The following is a 19,957-nucleotide window of genomic DNA, read 5'->3' on the forward strand; positions in this document are numbered from 1 at the left end:
TGGAAGGCAGGCTTTCCATGATGACACGGAAGCATCTTTGAAGAACTAAAAACTTAGAGAGAATAGGGCCTGAGAGGCAATGAAGTCCTGGGCGTAGGGGCTACTGGAGCAGCTGCAGCAGGGGAGGCCGCAGGGGGAGTTTGGCCTTCTCGGAGGAGGCTGGCAGAGTGAGAATTGTGGCCACCCCCAGGAGCCCAATCTGTGGATTCCACACTCCAGCTCCAGAAGAGTGAGGACCCGGATCCGGCCCCAGGGAGCCTGCACTGAGGACAAGTGGCCCCAGTGGTCTTCGGCAGCCCTTGCCCTTCTTGGGCACTCTGAGCAGGTGGGGATGGGTAGGGTGTGTGTGTGTGTGAGACACACACACACATACACACACACACACACACACACATTGGGAGTGAGTGAACACATCTCTTTCCCCTTCTCCTGGGACGGGAACACCTGTCGATGAGGGATTGTCATGGCACGGATGGGTCGTGAGGGAAGTGAGAGAATTAGAACCTTTCTGTTCCTGGAATGGCTTCTCCAGCCTCCCCCACATGTTCTGCCCAGAAAAGACAGGGCTTGTGGGATTGATGGATGAGAGGGTCCCCTTTCCTGGGCTCAGCACCTCACACTGACTCCAAGACAAGGATAAACGTGTTTTCCCTTAACTCCTGGCTGTGCCTGGAGTGTGCAAATGGCCCAAGAGTTGGAACCAGGGCCTAAAAGTCATGGGTAGATGCAGCTACCAGGCAGATGCACGGCTCAGGGTGATTCTCAAACCCAAGGGAGTGGTTGGGAGGGGAGCCGCTTTCAGAGAGCAAAGTTTGAGTTTGGATGATGGAGCCTGAAGCCCCAGCATTTTCTGGCAGCTAAGGGGATAGGCTCTGAGTAGGGAGAGAGGTAGACACTTTCCAGGGGGCAGGAATTAGGATCCTGCTCAGGGCATACTTGTGTGTGAGAGGTGGCTTGTGAGAGGTGCCTCTGAAGCCGAGCACCTCTGCCTCTGCCCCCTTGTCCAGGTCTTCTGATAGTCACCAGCCTCCCCCCTGCCCTGCGCCCCGCCAACCTAGGAGAGTGCCATCCTCACATCCAGCTTCTCAGGGACAGGCCCTCGATGGGCTCCTGCCATTTCTGCTCTGCTCATTGCTGGAGTGACAGGCTGAGAGGGTCCTGGAGGCAAAGGCAGGACTACCTTTTCTTCACCCCTAAGGGTAAGCAAAGACACTGTTGTTTGTTCCTGGGTCACCTGGGTCATCCAGGGCTGCCCTGCTCTGTGGAGACACTTGTGTGGGAGGGGATCCTAGCTGAAGCCCCTTCTTCCAGATTACTGGGACCTGCTCCTCTGGCCTCTGCTGGCCCTCTGGTTAGAGTACCCCCACCACCACCACCACTCCCACCCCCGCCCCAGTGGAGTACATCTGCAAGTGCGGGCAGGTGGATGGGCTGCTGGAAAGAGGCAGGAGAGACCTGCGGCGGGGGGGGGGGGGGGGGGGGGGGGGGGGGGTCTTTTTCTCTCACAGTAGGAGCTCCAGGGTCTCTCCCCTCTCCCCTTGAAGGTCAGATCCCTTCCTGCCTAGGGCCCACAGGAGTCACCAAGCCATGGAGATATTTCTCTTTATTGTTTTGGGGTAGGTGGTGGTGAGGAAGGTGAGCAGGTAGGAGTTAAGGCTTCCCGAAGAATACAAAGGGGGAGGGTGGGCCAGCAGACTTGAGTCAGGCAAGTGGAGGTCAGGGCCCTGCCTGGAGAAGGATGTCCCTGGGGCCCTGGTGTCCACCCCGCACAGCCCAGGGCTTCCTCTCTGTCCGGCCCCCCCCGCCCCCAGTTCTGGGGCTCCTGATAGGTGCCAGCCTGCCCAGGCTCTCCTACCTGGGGCCCTGGGAGGAGGGCGGAGGTTGGGGTTTCCCGGTGGTCTGTCGGGGGGGTTTCGTAGCATTCGCTGGTAGGGGTTTCGTGGTGTTTGCTGGTGGGGTTCTTGTGGTGTTGGCAGCTTTCTTGGGGTTTTTAACGTTTTTAGATTTCTTGGTGTCCTTAGACTTAGAGCTGGGGAACACGTCTTTGCACAGATCTCGGGGTGGCGAGGGCGGTGGGTGGGGTGCCCGGTGATGCCCATTTCCTCCCCCACCCCCCTGCCCGTCCTCCCGCCCTCCCGCTCTCCCCCCGCCCACCTGCTGTTGAAGAGCTTCTCCAGGTACTTGTTGAAGTGGGCGAAGTTGGACAGCCAGTCCGCCGCCCTGGGCCCGGGGGGCTGCTGCGGCTGCAGCTCCTCCCCCAGGGCTCCCCCGGGCCGCAGCAGCAGCAGCGCCAGGCACACCAGGGCCAGTGCGCACGCGCAGCGCAGAGCCGGCGCCTGGGGGGGGGGGAGACCGGAGCGCGGGTGTCACGTGACCCCCTCCCCCCACACACGCCCCGGGCGGGGAGACTCGGCGACGCGTCCGCCTCTGGGACGCACGCAGGTGCGCGAGGCCTGAAGGGACCTCCCGCTGCCGGGGCCGAATGCCGCGCACCGGGACATGCGCAGTGCTGCGCGCACAGACAGCGGCGGGTACTCGGGACGGTGAGGGGGGACCGGGAGCACCCCGTCGGGTGGGCCCCCGGGGCAGCTCGCTCGCCTCACCGACCTCTTGCGCAACTCCTTGCTCACCCCACTCGAGCCTCTCCCCCCTCCTTGCCGTTCCTCAGAAATGCCAGGCGTGCTGTTCTCGGCCCGGAAGGCTCCCTCCAGATAGCCGCAGGGCCTCCGCTCAAGATCCACCCCCTAAATGGGTCCTGCCCTCACACCCCTACTTAAAATCGCAACCCATCCCTTCATCTTGTACTTTCCCCTTCCAGGTCATCTTCTGACTTACTGTACTCTGTGCTTTTTAAGAATTGTCTTCATCTCTCCCAAGGAACTCCCCACCGCCCACCCCGTGGAAGCACCGTCACAGTTGGGCTCTTCGCCTGTTTTGCTCACCAGTGTAGCACAAGCACCTAGAACAGTGCCTGACGCTTGGCAGGTGCTCAGTAATACATGTTAAATGAATGACTAACAGCTGCGTACTGGAATGCCCGCCCAGGGATCCCCACATGTGCACCCAGCCGCGCACAGAGAATTTTGTGCTGGCGACACACAGGCACATCCCGTGACTCACATACTACAATGCCCAGACATGTGATACACACCCTCCAGAGCCCCTGGTCCCTCAACCCTCTCTTGACCAGGAAATCCCCTCATCTCCACTGCTCAAAGCAGGGACAGGAAAGCCTGGCGGCTGTTCTAGCCTTCGGATTGGTGGAGGGGCTACTCTGGTCTCACTCCTTCATGCCTGTGATCCTGCGGAGGGGCCCTTGGTGCCAGCTTCCATCCTCAAGCTCCTGGAGAACGTAGCTGACAGGGGTCCCCGACTCAGCCGTCACATATTACCATGGTGCTGGGCAGGTGCAGAGCAGCTCAGCAAAAGGATATCTGGCAAGGAAGTCCGAGGCCCTTTAAATTCCTTCAGATCCATGTCATCTTTCCCACAAAGGCTCCACCCCTAGCTTGGCCCCCTCCTGCCCCTGTGTCATAACCCCAGAGTTGGGAACAGGGAGAAAGTGGGGGTGGAAGCACATGGGCTGCCAGCTGTCCTGACCTGGGCACAGTTGGTGCCGGGGGCCCAGGGGTGTGGGTGGCAGAGGCGGGAGGCACTGGGGAGTAGGGGTCACTTGTTGCATCAAGTCTACAGATCCCAGGGAGGAACTGTCTCTGGGGTTGAGAGGGGGCTGGGCTTGCCCAAGGACTATTCTTAGGGTTGGGAGGGCTATGCTGAGAGACCAGGTGCCCCTTCCCACCCAGCTGGGGGCTCAACACCCCTACTTCTGGTTTCCAGGCCTGCTGGCAGGGGCATGGGTGAGGTTAAGGTTTCTGCCTTAGGATTGCAGGCCCTATTGCTCATTCTGGAGATTTTTGCAGCTTGCCTAGCTACTTTGGAGACCCTGATGGGAGACCTGCAGAGCTTTCTGAAGTGTGGTGGGTCTCAGCTCCCTGAATGATGGACTCAGGGCTTGGACTGCTTCAGGTCACAGAGCTTTGGCTGTGTGGTCATTAGGGCCCCTCTACTTGCCCAACATTGCTGCTTTTCTGTGGCAAGTTTGTAGGATCTGAACTGAAGCTTTTTCATGCCAATCCTCACTCCCCCTGCCCCCCTGCCAAAAGGGACACAGTAGGAAGAACAGGGGCTTCTAGGTAGGAATCCTGACTTTACCACTTCCTGGCTGTGTGACATTGATTAAGGGACATTGTCTTCCCTGGACCTCCGCATCCTCACTGTGAAATGGAGCTGATCACATCTATAGCCTTAGGGCTGTCGTAAGGATCGAGTGGGAGGATGTAGCTGAAGCCCTTGGACAGCTGCTGGCACACAGCGATTAACATATATGGGCTCCTCCACTCAGGGATGTACCCCTTCCCCCCATCCTCACTTCTCCCTTAGGGGAAGGGTGAGAAATTCAATGTCAATGTCATCGAAGTTTATGGGATGGCTCAGCAGCCAAGTGAGAAAGAACTTCATGTCCACAGAGCCAAGACACTAAGAAAAATAAATGAGATTCCCGTGATAAAATTCCATAGTACAAGTTGAGAGGAGAGATCTCGGTGTCAGTGTGCCCCAAGTCCCAACAAACAGGCTGTCTTTTATTTCTCTTAGGCCCAAGCCCAGGGTTGATGACCCCATTCCTGAAAGAGCTCCAATGATGTGTCTTCTTGCAGCCTTGGCTATGAGGATACAAGCTGCCCTTACAAACCCAGAGCACTGAGGGCTTTCAGTCCCTCATTCTTTTGGACTCACTTACTCCAGGAACTGTCAAGTTCTGAGGGGGGGTGTACATCTGCCCGCCTTCCTGCCCAGAAAAAGAGAAAATGCTTGATGGGGTGAGCAGGTTGGGAAAGGAGGCACAAAGCACTCAATATTATTATCATAATGGTAATCACAGTCACAAAGTATTATCACAGTCATAATAGCCCTGTGGAGTATATAAGTATATACTAATAACTGATAATCACTGCCTTTGCTTGGTGCCAAGTACTGGGAGAAGCACTCTGTTGCAGTGTCTCTAATTTTAATGACACTTGTAGGCATTAACTCCTTTTGCATTTGAGGAAACAGGCTCAGAGAAGTTAGGAGATTATCCAAGGCCAGTGTGGCTGAGATTCAAGCTCAGGACTGCTCAGATCTTTCCATCTTCTTGGAAAGCTACCCCCAGTGAATTTCATACCTCTCTATCCATTGGGATTCAGGCGATCTGCAATCCAGAGTCCCCCTCAATCACATCCCCATCCCTTGGCCTCTCAGCTACTTCTGATTCAAGTGGGGTTCTTTGCCATGCTCTGTGTCCCAATCTCTCTCCATCTGCTCAGCTCTGTTTCTCTCGGGGGGCCTTTTTGAGAAAACTCATCTTTGTTTCTCCAGGCCTGATGGTCAAAAAATAGACATTGGCATCAGACTGACCCGGGTTCCAAGCTTGACATAGTTGCTTGTTGCCGTGTGTCCTGGACAAGTTGCTTTGCTTCTCTGAGCATTGTGTCCTCAGTCGTGGGGGGAAACACTAGAGCTAGGTCATGGAGCTATCAAGAGACAAGGCTGAGAGAAGGATATTCATGCTTCTGGCCCCAGGTCTTCCTTGAATTTTGTGATTTGCTCCAGTGACTCTTCAGGGAAAATTCTCTCTTTTACTTAATCTGATTTAAATTGGATTTTTGCTTGCTACCAAGCCAAACCAAACCAAAGCAAACTGAAAAACCTTTGACTAACAAGCCTTCTATTACTTCTTGGATTAAGTCCAAGTTTCTTAGCATGATATTTGAGGTCCTTCACAATTTGACCTCAGCCCACTTAAAAAGAAAAAAAAAACCTTCAAAAACAACTTTGTAGAAGTATAATTTGAACACAATAAAATTTGCCCATTTGAAGTGCACAGTTGGATGAGTTTTGACAAATGTGCAACCACCCCCACAGTCAAGACACAGAACATTTCCATCACCTCAGCTGGTTCCCTCCTGCCCCTTTCCAGTTCATCTGGCCCCAAACAACTGCTGATCTGATCTCTATACATTAGTTTTGCATGTTTTAGACTTCATATAAATGGCATCAAACAGTATGTTCTTTTTGTCTGACTTCTTTCACTCAGCATAACGTTTTTGACATTCCTATGAATTGTTAGGCGTATCAGCCATTTGTTCTTTTTTATTGCCGAGTAGCACTGTTCCTTGATGATGATGTGTCACAATCTGTTTACCATTCCCCTGTTCTGGATGTGTGAATTTCTACCCACATCTCCTGCCCATGGACAGGTTCCTCCCTCGACGTACCTGTCCAACCCTCTACCCGTTAGATTCCGCCGACCTCCCAAACAGTTCTGCACTTTCATACCCCAGTCTTAGCTTGTGCTCTTCCTTCTCTCTGGAATGAGTGTCTTCTACTCATCTGCCCTGTAAAATCATGGGACTCAATTCTGGCAATTCCTCTTCTGCAAAGCCTCCCCAGTCCCCTCACTGCACCGCTTTGGCTCCTGGATCCTCTCTGCATCCAGTTCCCTGGCAGTCCTCATCTGCCTACGCACCAGGCCCATCATCTGATGATGATTGCTTACCTGTTCCCATCCTTGGTTGTGCATTGGGATCATCTGGACAACTTTCTAGCTACTGTTGTATGGCCCCGCCCCTAGAGTCTTTACCTTGTAACTGAGCATCCACTCCATGGCAGACACTGCCTTAGGTGCTGGAGCCCCAGTAGTCAATAAGATATAGTCACTATCTTCAAAGAACTTCACAGTAGTGGGAATAGGTGTTTGTTGAGTGGACTAATGAATATTTCAAGAAATGTCTATCAAGATACTATCTCGTGGAAATCCCTGTTGGAAAGAGTAGGAAGTTGTCTCCTTGGATACATATTTTGATAGAGTTGGAAGGGGATTCAGGAAGATAGTTCCAACTCCCAACTTCCCATTTTACAGATGAGAAAACCAAGGCTAAGTAGCTGGGTGTTCTGACCTGGAGGAGGAAGGTAGTTTCTGAAAGCCAGAAGGCTCTTGCATGAGGGCATCCCTGCTAGCTGCTCTAAGCTGTCAAGCCCAGTATCTGATGCCAAGTTAATAAAAGATTAGAACACATTAGTAGAAGTATTTTAATCAAATCTAGATAAATTCAAGATTACAGGGATGCACGGGTAGGTCAGTGGTTGAGTGTCTGCCTTTGGCTCAGGTCATGATCCTGGGGTCATGGGTTCGAGTACCTCATCAGGCTTCCTGCGGGGAGCCTGCTTCTCCCTCTGCCTATGTTTCTGCCTCTCTTTCTCTCTGTGTGTGTCTCATGAATAAATAAATAAAATTCTTTTAAAAAGTCAAGATTACACTAAGCTGTGATGTATAACAGCAAAGGATCAGCTAGAAAGATTACCAATTGTTTCTAGATGCTTATTTCTCTTAGTGCTGCTAATTTTATGCATTGTCTCAAATTAAGTCAAATTTAAATGTTATTTAAGTTCAGCAGTTTTTTTGAGTTATCATATTTTTGTAGATTGGAGAATAATTTATGGAAAATGAAGCAAGTTTCTTTACTAACAAAGCCTGCTAAGCGGAGCTCTGCCATTTGCTTGCTGTGGGATCCTGGGCAAGTCATTGAACTCCTCTGTCCTTTAGTGTCTTCATCTATGAAGAAATGAAAGCTAAAAATAGTACCTATGAAGTGAGGCGCGACATTTACTGAGGCCACACAACCTGGGGTGAAATCCCAGCTCCACCACTTAGCATTGTCACACCAAGGGGGTGAATTGCTTAATCTCCCTGTACTCCAGGGGTAATAGTATTCCGCACCTTGACCAGTTGTCATGAGGATCAAAAAAATATATTCAGACAGAGAGACTGGAACTGCGTGTGGCTGAGCTCACACATGGCAGCGCTAGTGTGGGTGATGGTTAGAACAGAGTGGCAGCCCACATTGCTGGAGAAGGTTCTGAATTATGAATAAGGTGTTGGAAGATCAAATAATGCAGATTACACAGTGGGGTGAACTGACCAAGCAAATGCTCCAGATACAGTGGAAAGAAAAGATCTACCCCATTTATCCTAACTCCATATCATCCTTCCTCTTTCCCCAGGAAGAATGGAATAGGGTCCATTGGCCAGCTGGCTAAGGGAGTGGGAGGCTGGGGCATATCCGCGCTGTCAGAGGAGAATTCTTGTGGCAGGCCTTCCCGTGACAGCTCAGGACAAGCAGGCTTTGCGTATCAGCTGTGACCCTGAAAGTAGTGACCTAGGAAGAGCATTGGACTGGAACATGAGGAGGCTTTGGGTTTGAGGGTTTGCCACTGTGTGTCCTGGAGCTGTATACCATGATTTCTAGGGTTTCTTTGAAATTCTACTTTACTATTAGATTCTCTGTGAGCCAGGTTTAGGGGAAGGGTAGAGAGAGGCAGAAGGAATAAAAAAAAGGAAGCTCTTGGGGTGCCTGGGTGGCTCAGTCAGTCGGTTAAGCGTCCAACTCTTGATTTCAGCTCAGGTGGTGATCTCAGCATCCTGAGATCCAGCCCCACATCTGGCTTTGCACTGGAGCTTGGTTGAGATTCTCTCTCTCCCTCTCCCTCTGTTACCCCTGACACCCTGCCACTTGTACTCTCTCTCTCTCTTTCTTTCTGAAAGGAAGAAAGAAATAATGAAAAAGAGAAAGAAAGAAAAAGAGAAAAAGAAAGAAAGAAAGAAAGAAGAAAGAGAAAGAAAGAAAGAAAGAAAGAAAGAAAGAAAGAAAGAAAGAAAGAAAGTAAGTACTTGGCTGGCTCAGTTGGTTAAGCATTTGCCTTTGGCTCAGGTCATGATTCCAGAGTCCTAGGATTGAGCCCCGCATCAGGCTCCCTGCTCAGTGGGGAGTCTGTTTCTCCCTCTCTATCTCTCTCCCTCTGTGTGCTCTCTCTCTTTCTCTCAAATAAGTCAGGGAAGGAAGGAAAGGAAGGAAGGAAGGAAGGAAGGAAGGAAGGAAGGAAGGAAGGAAGGAAGGAACAAGGAAGGAAGGAAGGAACAAGGAAGGAAGGAAGGAAGGCTCTTTAGAGGGCCAGGAGGTCAGAAAGCAAGTTGACTGGATTCAGGTCTGTGGGCACAGAGAGTAGGAGAGGAAGGACAACTAGGAGAATGGGGAGCCCTCCAGGAATCAGTGCCATGAGGTTGGAAGGAAGGGGAGGATGTGTGCATATGTGTGTGCGTGTGTGCATGTGTGCGTGTGTGCATAAGAGGGAGGCTACCACCATAGGAACTCAGGTTTATTCAGGCTGAGAAGCTGGCTGATAGGAGCTCACATTCCAAGAGTATCATCGGGTTGAAGATTCAGTTAGGAGAGAACAGAACTTCAGGACTCAAAGTCATGCACAGTCTTTGGAGAAAATCCATTTGGACTCTTGAATTATGGCAACTGAATTTTTGATGGCAAGGAATCAGGGATTGGAGGGTGCTAAGTCACTCTGGTCAAGCCCTCCTCTAAAGAACTAAGATCCCATTAAATAAGAGAGGAAGAAAGAGAGGACAAGGAACAGATTGGCAGTGGGCTGTGGAGGAGGGTTCAGGAAAGAAGATGGTCAACATGAGAAGGGCCGCGAGGGGCCCAGTGAGTCTTTCAAGGTGCTTGAGAGGTGTCCGCCTCCATCTCCTATCCCTAGTCCCAAAATCACAATGGGAGAAGCAGGTTGGGGCTACTGGGGAGGGTGCTCAGAATCCCACAGTGGCAGAAACCAGCACTCCCCTAGCTCACGCACATGCATGCACATGTACAACAGGCACACACACATGCACACAGACCCATGCAGGCTATAGTGTAGACATGCATGCATGGGCATAGATATAGCATGCCATTCTGTGCACCCGTACATACATCCACATAGACACACAAATGATCACAAAGACACTAGTGTGCACATAGACACTGCCACCTGAGCACCTCTTTTTGCCAGCCTCAGTGCTCATTTTTGAGTGGGGCAGGGGATGTCCAAGAGGGGCATGTCCAGGGTGTTCCTACCATGAGCACTCACCATGTCCCCCACTCCCCGCACCTCCAACATAGACACTGAGACCCGCCACACAGGACCCACACACTCTCAGTCTGCTGTGTCTCAGTCTGCTGGGTGTCAGGTGACCATGAGTCTTCCTGCACTCTGTACTGATGGCGGTGATGGGGGCAGCCCCTCCCCCAATGGCTCTAACCTGGAGAAGGGCAATGGTGGTTGTGGGAGGCAAAGATGATTGAACTCCTCGCCCTCTCAGGGCCCACCTGCTCCCCACAGCAGCACAGGGCAGGCAGCTGGAGGACACTTGACGGGATGAGCACTGGGTGTTATTCTGTATGTTGGTAAATTGAACACCAATAAAAATTAATTTATAAAAAAAAAAAAAAGAAAAGCCAGAGGGTTTAGAGCCCTGTGGGATGTGTAGAAGGTCCCCCACTCCACCCTCAGACACCTCAGAGAGGAGAGGTGTGCAGCATGGGCCCAACACAGTTGAATCTCAGAGCGGAGGGCAGCAGAAGATTCTGGTGGGAAGGCTTGAAGCTGAGCAGTTGGCACCAAGCATGGCTGTTGAGGAGGGGGGAAGCTATTGCTGTGTGTGTGTGGGGGGGAGGGACAGAGAATGGCTCTGGGACTGGGACCTCCCTGCATTCCTGGGAAGGGGACATGGCCTGGGTAACCCAGCTCCCCGCCATGGTTCACAAAGCAGTTTTATATGGGTCATCCCCTCCTGATTATATGGAGTCTGTAAAGTGGATATTACTCAACCCAGGCCAAAGGACTTGCCTGAAGTCACCCAGCAAGCTGCCCTAATGCTCTCCACAGCCTCTGTCCCTGTCCCTTCTGTCTCCGCTCCAACCCACTCTACAAGTGCTCCCTTGGCCCAGGGCACAGGGGGTGGGAAGCAGCATGGGGTGTGTGCGTGTGTGTGCATACGTGCAGGCACTCCCGCACACGCAGCCCTCTTCCAGGTCAGCAGTTCAAGTGGGGACACTCGTCTCTCTCTTTTTCTGTCTCCAAACAACAACCCAAGCGCCTCACACAGTCCTCAGGGCATGCATTCCCACCATCTAGAGCCTCCCTCCACTCTCTTCCCTTTGACCCCTCATCCTGGCCCTGTCCAGGGCTACAGGAGCAGTCCAAGGCATAATTGGCTTGTGAAGGTCTCCAGCAATGGATACTGGGTTATTGGGGTGGCTAGCAAGACTCTCTCCCACTCTTAGGGTCTGCATTGCCTTTTGCAAGCTCATCCTCACTCTGATGATGGGCTACCTATTCCTGGTCCCCTTATATGGTGTTCACAGCAAAGCCCTTGGCAACTTGGGGGGGAGGTGCAGTGGAAGAAAAAGACGATTAAAGTGCGTGGCACAGATAGGGTTGGGCAAGATGCCACTAATGGTTGTGTGGGCAGCGGGAAGAGGACATACTATCCATACCAGATACCTGGGGATCCAGCAGCACTGGGGTGGACCCCTGCCTACCCCAGGAGGACCTGAGGTCAGTTATGGGCACACCAGATGTCCAGAGACAGAGACTAAACACCCACTGCCTAGATGGCACCCAGCTAGAGCCTGTTCAACCCAGACCCAAAGGGCAATTGCATTTATGGAGCACCTTCTGAGTGCCTTGCATTGTGGCAGTCACTGCCAAAGTGTAGGGAGTTATTCCCATTGTACGGATGAAAACATTGAGGCTCAGAGAGGTAATGTAACTGGCCTAGGACACACACATCACACACGCACATATACAGGCAGTCAGAGTTTCAAACTTTTTTCTTTTCTTTTTTTCTATTGAGAGTTATAGCCACTAGGAAAAGTTTCCAGAACCAGACCGGCGGGTTGCAGGGGTCGGGGCTAGAGCCTGTGGGTGTAGACAGACTTGGGATAGCTGTTGGCGGCACCTGCTGGCCATTATCGCGTGTGCAACATGGCTTTATTCACCGCCAGATCTGCGGGGAAATTCAGAACAGCAGCTTTGAGTTTTATTTCTCTCCGTGTCCTGACTCCCAAAACCCTGGGATGAGCATCCACCAGAGGAAAACCTTAATTTTAGGGGAAGCAGAGACACTCTGCATCCTTGTGATCTGAGGAGGCAGAGAGGAAGACTGAGCTAATTACAGACCACAGAGGGAGAGGACTCTATCCCCCCTTCGCCCCTCCCCTACTCTCCTACACTCCCACGCCCCCACAGGACGCCCAGCCTTGAACTGCCATGGGATGCATTTTGAACCCCTCCAACCTGCGTCCCTTCTCAGATACTCTATTTCCCATCAGTAGCACTCTCATTCCTTGGGGCCCACTTACTGCGCCTCTGTTAAGACATTCGCCTGTACCACCAGAAAGTGCTTTTTGTGTCTGGCACTGAGCGTCTCCCCCACCTCCACCCTAGACTGTGAGCTCCAGGAGATTAGGAGCTACTGAACCTGGCACCAAAGCTGGTATCTTAGTATTACTGAAGCTGGTACCTTGTCTGAAACAGAAGAGGAGCGTGATACTCTGCATCAAGAAATTCTTCTCCCCACACCAGAGCCTCACCAGGCTCTTGGGAGAATCAAACAATTTATCGGTGGTAAGGTCCTGAAAAGATGTGAGGGGCTGGCATTCTGTAAGACCCTTTTGGAGAGATACTTGTTGAATGACTACAAGGGGATGTGTGTGGGGGAGACAATTTGTAAGAATAAAAATTGGATTCTGGTGGGCCAGAATCTGGGATTCCATCTTGTCTTGGGGATCCTGAATGGAGTTGAAGATTTGCTCTGGGTTGCTATGGCATAATAGTTGTCTGATTGAAAAGAGGTAATTCATATTTCAGAAGGATTCAAGACTCTTCCCCTTCCCAACCAAATGCAATTAGCTGAATGATTCTCAGCAATTAGCTGAGGTGAACAGGTGACAATGGAGGGTAGCCTTCATAATAGAAAGGAGACTTTTTTTCTGAGTTGGATTAGGAGGATCTTCCAGTTTGAGGGCTGAGGAGGTTGGACACAGTGTGCTCCCCCAAGTCTTGGATTGGAAACAGAAACCTGCAATTCCATTCTCCACCATCTGGGGTCACTAACTTTCTTCTCCTCCCTCAGTAAGGGGAGAGAGCAGGGAAATGTCAGGCCTTTCAGCAGTTTGGTCTGGTTTTATGCTTTCACCTGTATTTATATGGCCAAATTTATGCCTTCCAGAACTCAGAGGTGAACTGAGTCTCTTGTGGTCTTTGGAATCAGTCAGTCCCCCGCTTCCTGGCTGGATTCCCAAGTCAAACCCATTTCTGAGATTTCTAAGCAAATGTCAGGATGCAGTCCATTTCTCTCTCTCTTTCTTTCGTTTTTAAAAAGATTTTCTTTGGGGGATGCCTGGCTTTAGAGCATGCTACTCTTGGTCTCAGGGTCACGAGTTCAAGACCTCGTGTTGGGCATGGAGCCTACCTAAATATAATAAAAACAAATATTTTATTTTTAAGTAATCTCTACACCCAAAGTGGGACTCAATCTCACAACCCTGAGATCAAGAGCATCAGGCTTCACTGACTGAGCCAGCCAGGCACCGGGATCCATTTCTGGTTTTAGGAGCCTAGCTAGCAAGAAAGAAGAATAATCTCTGCATGTTCTGGAAGGCAATCAAAGGGGGTGGGGGACACTGAGGTCAGAGAAGTATTGCAGCTGGCCCCATATGCTAGGCTGTCTGAGCCGAAGGGTGGTCTCCAGGCTGACCCTTCAAGTATCCACACTGTCTTTCACAAGCAGGTCTGTGGTGGAGCTGGAGGAAGCTGGATGAAGGCAGACACCTAAGTGGGTTTAACACTATTTCTTGAAATGGAACTCAGAGGAAGGATAGCAAATTACTTCTTTCTGTATTCTGTAGACAGGGGTATGGACCAGCTCTCCCGTCTAGACTTAAAATACGATCTGCGGATGCCTGGGTAGCTCAGTGGTTAAGCGTTTGCCTTGGTTTGGGTGGTGATCCTGGAGTCCTGGGATCGAGTCCCTCCTCCTGCTCCTTGCCGGGAGCCTGCTTCTCCCTCTGCCTATATCTCTGCCTCTGTGTGTCTCTCATGAATAAATAAATAAAACCTTTTTAAAAAAAAAGATCTGGAACTCCCTCTCAAAGACGTTTCCTCGTCTTTGCAAATTCTTCTAGAGACCCGGAATCCAGCTATCCACCATCCGAGTCCTTGGAAGCTGCCGCTGAGTCTAAGACTCTGTGGGGATGGATCTCTGGCGCCTTGGGGATCTCCCTAAACTCCTCCTGTTCCTTTTCCCAATTGGGAAACAGGATAACGGGGGAAGGTGAAGCACGCCCGGAATTGAAAGGCGGCTCTAAGCTGAGAGAAGGGAGCGGCGCGATCTTTCACCATCGCCCTTTTAAGGGATCGCGGGGCGCCGAGGGCCGCTAGTGGGAACAAGTCCAAGCCCGTGCTAGCCCCGAGTGGAAAGCGAGCGGGGGGATCTTGGGCTGTGCGGTTTCTTCCAAACCACCACCTCCCCGCCTGCCCTCCACCTGCACGGAAAGGCTACTTTCTCCGGCTTTTCCCGCGACAGCCAGAGCCCCCTCCCTTCCTCTGGGCTCCGGTCTCCGCCCCCTCGCGCAGAGGAGGCCTCGCCGCTTTAAGAGCCGGGGTAGCGATTGACAAGCAATAAACGCGGAGCGCCGGGCTGCGCTGGAGCCGCACGGAGCCGGGGGCTACCCCGGGCGCAGGTAAGCGCCCCCCGACTCCCGGGCCAGCGCCCACCCCCAGGGCCCTTGTTTCCTCTTCGTCCTGGCACAGCACCTGGGGTCCGGTTCCCTGGGTCGGGTCTCCCCGGGCCCCTTCGCTCAGCCTGGTCCCCTCCCTCTCCGCCGCCGGCCTCCCTCCTTCCTCCCGGGCTCCTAGAGAGAAATCAGAGCCCGCTGCTTCTGGCTGCTGGCCCGCGCGGTTAGGGCTCCACGCCGGCGAGCTGCGCGGGGCTCCGGGACCCGCGAGGCCTCTTCGGGGGCTGTGCGCATTCGGGGGACTTCGGGGCCCGGCATTACGTAAGAACCGCGCTGTTCGCGCTTCCGGGGTTGGGGGCGCGAGACAGAGGTTGCACGGGTCCCAGTGGCCCCCCGCGACCCCCTTGGGATGCCAACACCTTAACCTTCCCCGGGAGGGGGTCTTGGGAAGAGGGGAGCGCTGCTTCTTTCTCCTCCCTGGCTGTAGGGGGGGGGCGGGTCGTGGTCGGGGACTAGGGTTACGGTTTGGAGACCTGAGAGGGGATCGGTGCCAGGAGCGAGGAGCCGGGGTCAGAAAGTTAGGTCAACTAAGGGGTGGGGGCGGGGAGAGTGAGGACGGGAGCGGGGGGCATCCATTCAGTGACCTCATCCCCCCGGTCTCCCGCGGGCGCGCTCGCAAAGAGCCTTCTTTGATGGCTCGCAACACGCCCCCCTTCCCCCAGGTCCTAGCGCGCAGCCAGTTAGGGCCCGGCTCGTGGGGCCGGGGGCTCTCCGATGGTGGGGTGCGTGCGGGTCCGCACGTCTCTAGACCCCAGTCCCTCAGTCTGTCTACCCCTCCCCTTGACCGGTGGGTCTTCAAAGCGCCTTTGTCAGACCTTTCTCTCCAAGACCTCTTTGTATGCTTATTAGTGGAGGGGTGGGTGGGTGGGAGGTTGCAGGAAACCTCCCCCTTTCGCGCCGGGGCCGCATCACCTACTGAACCTGGGTGGTGTGGATAGTCTGGAGGTAGGGGTGAGAGGACACCCGAGGCCCAGGCTTTTGGAAGCCGAGGTGGCCGTTCCCAGAAGCCTGGGCCCCGGACCTTGGCCCACAGCCAGACTGGCTTGCCTGGCACTGCTGTTCTCATGTGGGCACAAGCCAGGCCCCGCCCTCCCAGAGGCTGGGGTGGGGGTGGGGAAGAGCTAGCCGATGCTGTGGGAACTGATTACCCAGAGAAAAACCCAGGCAGGCTGGGCAAGACTCCAGGGGACAGGATCCTCCCAGCCTCTTCTCACCTTCCAGTCTCTAAGGAAGGAGGATGTCAGGAGTCCCTCTGCCAGTAACTGACTGTCAGGGAGAACAGCTCCAGGTTTCAGGTGGTCAGGACCTTGGATGAGGGAGGAGGGAAGGAATAGGGACAGCAGGGGGTGGCACAGGGGCACTGGCTGGCACAGTAGATCCTGGGCATTTCTCCCAGCCTGGGTGCTAGCCCGACAGGGGATGCCTTTCTTTTCCCTGAAAACTCCTTTCTTCCGTGTCTTTAGGGGAAGATCCAGGAAGAAGGGGAGTCATCTTCAGACCTTTGTAATTTCTGCTACGTGAGCTCAGGTGACCAGCTCTGGCCTGAGGGTGGAAGGGATGGAACTAGAGAGGGTTTTATCAAAACCTGGTGATGGTCCCTCTGTGAAGAATCCTTTTTTTAGGGGGAGGTGAAGTTGTGGCTTCCTACCCCCAGGGCCCAGCAGGCATTCAGTCCTAAAGTGGGCACTGCCAGCTGCTTTCCTCTTCTCCCCTACCCCTGCTGTGAGCCACTGCCTCTTGTTGTCATGGTAACTGGGAATTAGGGTTTTCTCCCGCAGTAAGTTCCCAGGAAGGCAAAGGGAAGAAGGGTAGTGGGGTCTCCCCTGCACCCTCCCCTGGAGAATAGGGAGCACCCTGTTTCCTTGTCCCAGCTCTGGACTGAGAAGGGGCAAAGGGAGAAAGAGGAAGTCAGAGAGGCCTCGGGAAAGTATGACTTCATTTCTGTCAGCCAGCCAGATGAGTGTTTGTTGAGCATCTACAGTGGCTAGGTTTGGGATCCAGAAGCAAAATAAAACAGATGCAGTTCATGACTTCATGGAGCTTACAGTCTAAGAATGCCCATCTTTCCTGCTTTGACTCAAGTTCTGGACTCTTACCACCCCCAAAATAAATAAAGGACAAACAGCAGGCAGAAACACAATTTTTTAAAAAGAGTCATAAAACCGGGGATCCCTGGGTGGCTCAGCGGTTTAGCTCCTGCCTTCGGCCCAGGGTGTAATCCTGGAGTCCCAGGATCGAGTCCCACATCGGGCTCCCTGCTTCTCCCTCTGCCTGTCTCTGCCCCCCCCTCTATGTCTATCATAAATAAATAAATAAATAAATAAATAAATAAATAAATAAATATTAAAAAAGATACATACCTTAAAAAATAATAAAAGAGTAATAAAACCTGGATTTTCGATGTAGCTCCCTTTATTAGCTCTGTGACCTTGAGCAAAGCAATTAACCTCTCTGATCCTCCAGCTCCTCCTCCTTGGAGAAATGGGCATGGAATACCTGCTCTTCCTGCTTCCCAGGACTGTGGCATCATGCAGTCTCTGGGGAGTGCCCTGATCCTGAGGAGAGGCCCTTCCTAATTCCTTCTGCATTGCTTTGCCATTGTGCTTTCTCATTCTTTTCTCTCCCCTTCTCCAGGAGACACATTTCAGAGCCCTTGCAGACCTCACCATGCCAGTTGCTGCCACCAACTCTGAGTCTGGTAAGAAGGGGCTGAGGATGTCAGTTTGTATCAGTAGTTTGGAGAGTGCTGGGCAGGGACTTGAGGGGGCGGATAGTAGCAATTCAGACATGGCTGCTCCATCCTGCCACTCAGCCTTTCCTTTGAGCAGCTTCTATGGCCCGGCTGCACCTGTTCCAGGTTGGGCCTGGAGACACAGCACAACTCACCTCCATGGAGGACAGGGGCATGCAATGCCCCAGAGATGATCCACAGTATTGCTTGGGGGGGGGGCAGTGTCCTGGGGCCAGGCTGGTTGGTGAGGTGGCCCTTAGGACCTGGCCTTTGGAAGATGGCTTGGGGGTGGAAGGACTGTAGCAGAATAGCCTGGGGCTGAGACGTCCACCATGCTGTGGCCACCAGATGGGTGGAGTAAAGCAACATGTTTGGGAGATTGAGGTGTGTGTGTGTGTGTGTGTGCTCGCTGGGGTGCAAGAAGCTGCATTCGGAGAATGCTAGTTCAGGAAGCCTGGATTTGCTTCTGTGGGAGGTCTTAGGCAAGGAGCAGGTCACCCAGATGAGCTAGGAAGTCTCAGGAGCAAATTACTTAACCCTTTGGAACCTGTGTTTCCTCTTCTATAAAGAGGTGGATATGAAACTGTAAGTCTATGATGGGGAAAGGATATTCCTATAATTGGAGTATTAACAGTTACTGTGCTGTGCAGCTGGGTTATTAACTCAATTAGCCCGTGACCTTGAGTCCTTTTTAGGACCTAGGTGTTCCCATCTGTAAGGTAAGATGATTGGACAAGAGAAGTGTTCTTAACTTTTCTTGGTCCTGGATCCCCTTTTGAGAATCTGGTAGAGCTGGGGGTCCTCACTATAGACAAATGCTTCTGTGCTCAAAATCTGCATTCCAATCTGGGGGTTCATGGGCCCTGGTGTGCATTTGGGGACTTTCTTGGTGAAGTTCCCTATGCTAGAGGCTAGGAGCCCTAATGCTGCGATCCACTCTGGTTGAGCTCTGAATCATCTGACATTGCCCTGCCTGGATGCCTCCTGCCCGTGTTTGGCCCCTTCCTTTGCTCTGGGCACTGCTGCTGCCTCTGCAAGATGCTCCAGGTCTGCCAATTTAGTTAGAATGACTCTCCTGTCTGAGAAAGTGAAACAGGAAAGTGAAAGCTACTCTAAATGGGCCAGACCCTACACTGTGACATCCTCATCCCCCAAGAAAGGCCTTTTCTCCATGTAGTAGAGGAACTGTAGTAATGTCCCCCAGCTTTGATGGCCTTAGAGGGCTCAGCATCCCCATCTTGTGTCCAGCCTGCTGACTCCCTGGGCTCTTCTGCTGCTCCAGTCTGCCTGGGCCCCACTGTAAGCTGCTTAGGGGTTAATTAAACCCATCTCTGAGCCTCTGATTAAGGGCCTCTCAATCTGGGGCTATCCAGTAAACCCATTAATAGTGCCTGGCAGGGGTGTAGAGGGAAGAGAATTTGACTTCTCTGCTGCAGGCCACTTGATGGGTGCAGTGGGGATCAGGCAGGGAGTGGAGTCCAGGAACGAGGGTATAGGCCTGCTTCCTCTGAGGACTCCTGGGGCCCCTGATCTCCTGGGTGTTATGCCATGGCTACTTCTGCCTTCTTGCATCCAACGGAAGGAGGACAGGAACAAGCAGCTTAACCTCTTGGATCCTGAGTTTCCTCTTCTATAAAGGGATGATGTGTGACCCAAAGGCTATGAGTCTCTTGGCCCTTCCTGCAGGTGGCCCTCTCTGCCCACCCTAGTCTAGATTGGCTCTTAGCCTCAGAAATCTAATGATGGGTCTGCTGCTTCTCATTTGGTGGCCATTTCGGCTTCCTACAGGCCAGACAGCTGTGCTACCGCCTCTGGGGTCAGGGTTCACCCTCCCTCTCCCCACTCACTTCCCGGGGAGATTCCAGCTTTGGGATCTGCAGAGTAAAAGCTAACAGTTCCCTTCCCTATGGATCAACACGAACCACCGCATTGTGATGGGGAGATGGTGTGAATGTATTCTTGCAGAAAGACCCAACTTTACTTCTAGTAAGTCGAGGGCCCCTTTCCTGAGGGTTGGGGATGAGTTGGGAAATATGTGGGCTATGGCATCAGCAAGTTCAGAGAACTTGCCTCTTGAGTCTCCAGACCTATAGCTCTACACTCTCTTCCCTCTTTAGTCCACTTCCTCTTTTCTTGGAATCAAGGCTGGGATGTGGACTGTTTTGAGGTGGAGCTGTCCCTTTAAATTTCTCTTGCATCCCTGGGTTAACGTCCTGGTGTGTAATCCCTCCTGCTGCCATGGCAACCAGGGGTGCGTTCCGACCTGGTGCCACTCCTCTGGGAATGGCTGTCTGGTGGCTGCAGCAGCTGGCGGTGTCCTCATGGGTAAAGGGTATCAGAGGAATGGAGACACTGGGTTGGGCTAACTGCCAAGTCCTTTGCTCCTGCCCACCCATGTCCCTGCTGCAAGAATGCACCTATACATTTTCCCTTCCAAGATGCCCGACCTGCCCACCGGGCAAGGTCCCTAACCTAAGGGGAGGAGCTAAGGAGAGGTGGG

General features: G+C 52.7%; 2 protein-coding genes across 3 annotated transcripts in view; one reads left to right on the forward strand and one right to left on the reverse strand.

The window, feature by feature from the left end:
• LOC129510286 (uncharacterized) lies at nucleotides 1-14,984 on the reverse strand. The gene is made up of 6 exons (XM_055326319.1): nucleotides 14,931-14,984; nucleotides 2,439-2,705; nucleotides 2,155-2,336; nucleotides 1,856-2,029; nucleotides 1,055-1,193; nucleotides 1-45 (listed from the first exon to the last, which is right to left on the reverse strand). Exons 1-5 carry the CDS (start codon nucleotides 14,982-14,984, stop codon nucleotides 1,055-1,057), a joined length of 816 nt encoding a protein of 271 aa, XP_055182294.1. The 3' UTR covers nucleotides 1-45.
• MPP2 (MAGUK p55 scaffold protein 2) overlaps nucleotides 14,616-19,957 on the forward strand; it is a 27,875-nt gene continuing 22,533 nt past the window's right edge. Inside the window, exons 1-3 of one of the 2 annotated variants that reach the window (XM_055335291.1) lie at nucleotides 14,616-14,672; nucleotides 16,190-16,253; nucleotides 17,361-17,424. In XM_055335291.1, coding sequence (XP_055191266.1) covers nucleotides 17,394-17,424 — 31 coding nt within the window. In that variant the 5' untranslated portion in view covers nucleotides 14,616-14,672; nucleotides 16,190-16,253; nucleotides 17,361-17,393. Of the gene's footprint in view, nucleotides 14,673-16,155; nucleotides 16,254-17,360; nucleotides 17,425-19,957 lie in introns of those variants that run through there. The other variant, XM_055335300.1, reaches the window with a different exon arrangement.

The sequence above is a fragment of the Nyctereutes procyonoides genome, unplaced genomic scaffold, assembly GCF_905146905.1.
Source record: "Nyctereutes procyonoides isolate TBG_1078 unplaced genomic scaffold, NYPRO_anot_genome, whole genome shotgun sequence".
Classification (NCBI taxonomy): domain Eukaryota; kingdom Metazoa; phylum Chordata; class Mammalia; order Carnivora; family Canidae; genus Nyctereutes; species Nyctereutes procyonoides.